Raw genomic sequence first — 2,500 nt, 5'->3', positions numbered from 1 at the left:
CCACAACGCTTTAGGCGAAGAGATATATCTTTCCGCTTTAGCGGCTTTGAACCCTTTGATCAAGAGATACCTTAAATAAAATCAACTAAGTAGCTGACCTCTTAGACGTTCGTGGGTATTCAAATTCATACATAATCTTCTCCGACATGAGATAGAGTGAGAGGGCCTGGCCTATTCCATAGAACAAACTCAGCAAATCTTGATCCGTATTCCACCTCAGATGGTAGAAAGGGGCAACTCAGCCTTGTCTTTTTCTTTGGGCTAGGAACCCAGGAGAATGTTCAAAGCGATAAGAGAACAGGTCTTTTCAGAGAAGCTCTTGCCGCTCTTCTGTTAGAGCTCTTTAGTCCCCATTCCTAACAACAGGGGACTAGCTACAGGGAACAAGGGAACAAGGGAACTAGCTACACAGGCACTAGCAACTGGGAACAAGGGAAACACCAACTCCCAACTTCCCTAGCCCAACCTTCTCAACTTCCCTAGCTTGCTGGCCCAACCTTCCCTTCCTTTCCTCACATCCCTAACCAACTGACCTAATCCACCTTCCCCTAACCATCTTCTTCTTTACTAAAGAAAGAACCAGACCCACCTTCCTCTCCATGTTCTTCTACTTCCCTCTCAAATACCGCTTTCTTCATCTACAGTTCTTCCCACTACCTCAAAACCACTCCTCTCACCCCATGCTTACCAGATCAAAGGCTGGCATAAACAAACTAAATCCCAAGTATAGTCTCACTATTACTACCACTATTAAAAAAAAAACCAAAATCTGTATTTCTGCCCTTAAGGATCCAGGATGGTGTCAAGCAATGCAGGAGAAACTTGATGCTCTCTCTCGGAACAAGACTTGGATACTTGTTCCACCTCCAGTTAATCAGAATATTCTTGGTTGTAAATGGGTCTTCAAAACCAAATTACATTCTAATGGTACTCTTGATCGCCTAAAGGCTCGCTTGATTGCTAAAGGGTTTCATCAAGAAGAAGGTATTGACTTTGTTGAGACCCTACAGTCCGGTTGTGAGGACAGCCACTATTCGTACTATCTTGAATGTTGCACAACAGTTAGAGGTTGGCCAATCAATCAATTGGATGTTCAAAATGCATTTCTCCATGGGTATCTTCAAGAAAAAAGTTTATATGCATCAATCTCCTGGTTTTACGAATCCTATTCATCCATCCCATGTGTGTCTGTTGAAAAAGGCTCTCTACGGATTGAAACAGGCGCCTCGTGCTTGGTTCGACAAGTTTAGCGATTTTCGATTTTCTTCTGGAGTTTGGGTTTGTCTGCAGCTCAGCTGATCCTTCTCTGTTCACGTATCACAACAATTCTGATGTCATGTATCTGCTTCTCTACGTGGATGATATTCTTCTCACGGGCAGTTCCAACACTCTGCTCAATATGTTGATCTTTCAGCTCAGCTCCACCTTCTCAATGAAAGACCTTGGACCAGTCCACTATTTTCTGGGAATTCAGATCAAAACTCATCCTTCGGGTCTGTTTCTATCCCAAACCAAGTATGCTGAAACAGATTCTGAACAATGCAGGGATGTTAGATTGCAAACCTATGTCTACTCCTCTGCCCCTTAAGGCTCAACTCCTCTGTTTCCACTAAGTATCCGGATCCTTCAGACTTTCGCAGGCATTGTAGGTGCTCTCCAATACTTAACTCTCAACTCGACAGACATAAGTTATGCCGTGAACATTGTCTGTCAGCGAATGCATGAGCCTACACTCGCTGATTTTGATCTCCTGAAGCGTGTCCTTCGCTATGTTAAAGGCACCATCTTTCATGGGCTGTATATTCACAAAAACAGCAAGCTCAATGTTCAGGCCTTCTGTGATAGTGACTGGGCAGGATGTACATCCACGAGGAGGTCTACAACTGGATTCTGTACGTTTCTCGGATGCAAATATTATCTCCTGGTCCGCAAAACGCCAGCCCACAGTGTCTCGTTCTTCTACGGAAACGGAATATCGAGCCCTTGCACTAACGGCTGCGGAGCTCACTTGGTCATCTGCTTCGAGATCTCGGGATCCCTCAGCAATGAACACTAACTGAAAGCGGCCGAGAATGAGTACCTATCCCTTACGGGAATCGAACCCGTGTCTTCGACATGAAAAGACGATGTCCTAACCACTGGACGAAAGGGACCAAAAGGCCATTCTTCATATACCTCAGCTCCGAGAATAAAAGTGGTGTGGATTCGAACCACTGACACAAGGATTTACAGTCCTTTGCTCTAACCAACTGAGCCTGAACCACTTTTCCAAAAGTCTCTTTTTTTCTTCATCGAAGAGCGCCCTACCTTACCACTTGACTAGTAAGGGAAAAGCCCTTTACTAATCTAATTAATAGGGAAAACTTCTTCGTCAAGCTTTAGAGCAGCTCTTTCAATTGACGACTAATCTCCCAACATGCTCAAGAACCGAGAGCCGCCCAGGGACTGGACGGCCATAGGGAGCTTACTTATGAAGATAGGCGGTCAAACAAAAAAAACG

The 2,500-nt window shown here is 44.6% G+C and overlaps 1 protein-coding gene and 1 non-coding gene across 2 annotated transcripts in view; one reads left to right on the top strand and one right to left on the bottom strand.

The window, feature by feature from the left end:
- LOC147927692 (uncharacterized) overlaps window positions 1-460 on the top strand; it is an 843-nt gene extending 383 nt beyond the window's left edge. The window contains 2 exon segments of the mRNA XM_087488981.1: window positions 266-348; window positions 350-460. Of these exon segments, the coding sequence (XP_087345107.1) occupies window positions 266-348; window positions 350-460 (194 nt within the window).
- Window positions 461-2,081: 1,621 nt separating this feature from the next.
- Window positions 2,082-2,153, bottom strand: TRNAE-UUC (transfer RNA glutamic acid (anticodon UUC)). The gene has a single exon. It is a non-coding gene; the product is annotated as a tRNA-Glu (tRNA).
- Between the last annotated feature and the right edge of the window lie 347 nt (window positions 2,154-2,500).

The sequence above is a fragment of the Camelina sativa genome, chromosome 15 (genome assembly GCF_030686135.1).
Source record: "Camelina sativa cultivar CO46 ecotype springtype chromosome 15, ASM3068613v1".
Taxonomy (NCBI): domain Eukaryota; kingdom Viridiplantae; phylum Streptophyta; class Magnoliopsida; order Brassicales; family Brassicaceae; genus Camelina; species Camelina sativa.
The sequence above is the reverse complement of the archived record's forward strand: the minus strand, read 5'-3'. Positions and strand labels throughout refer to the sequence as shown.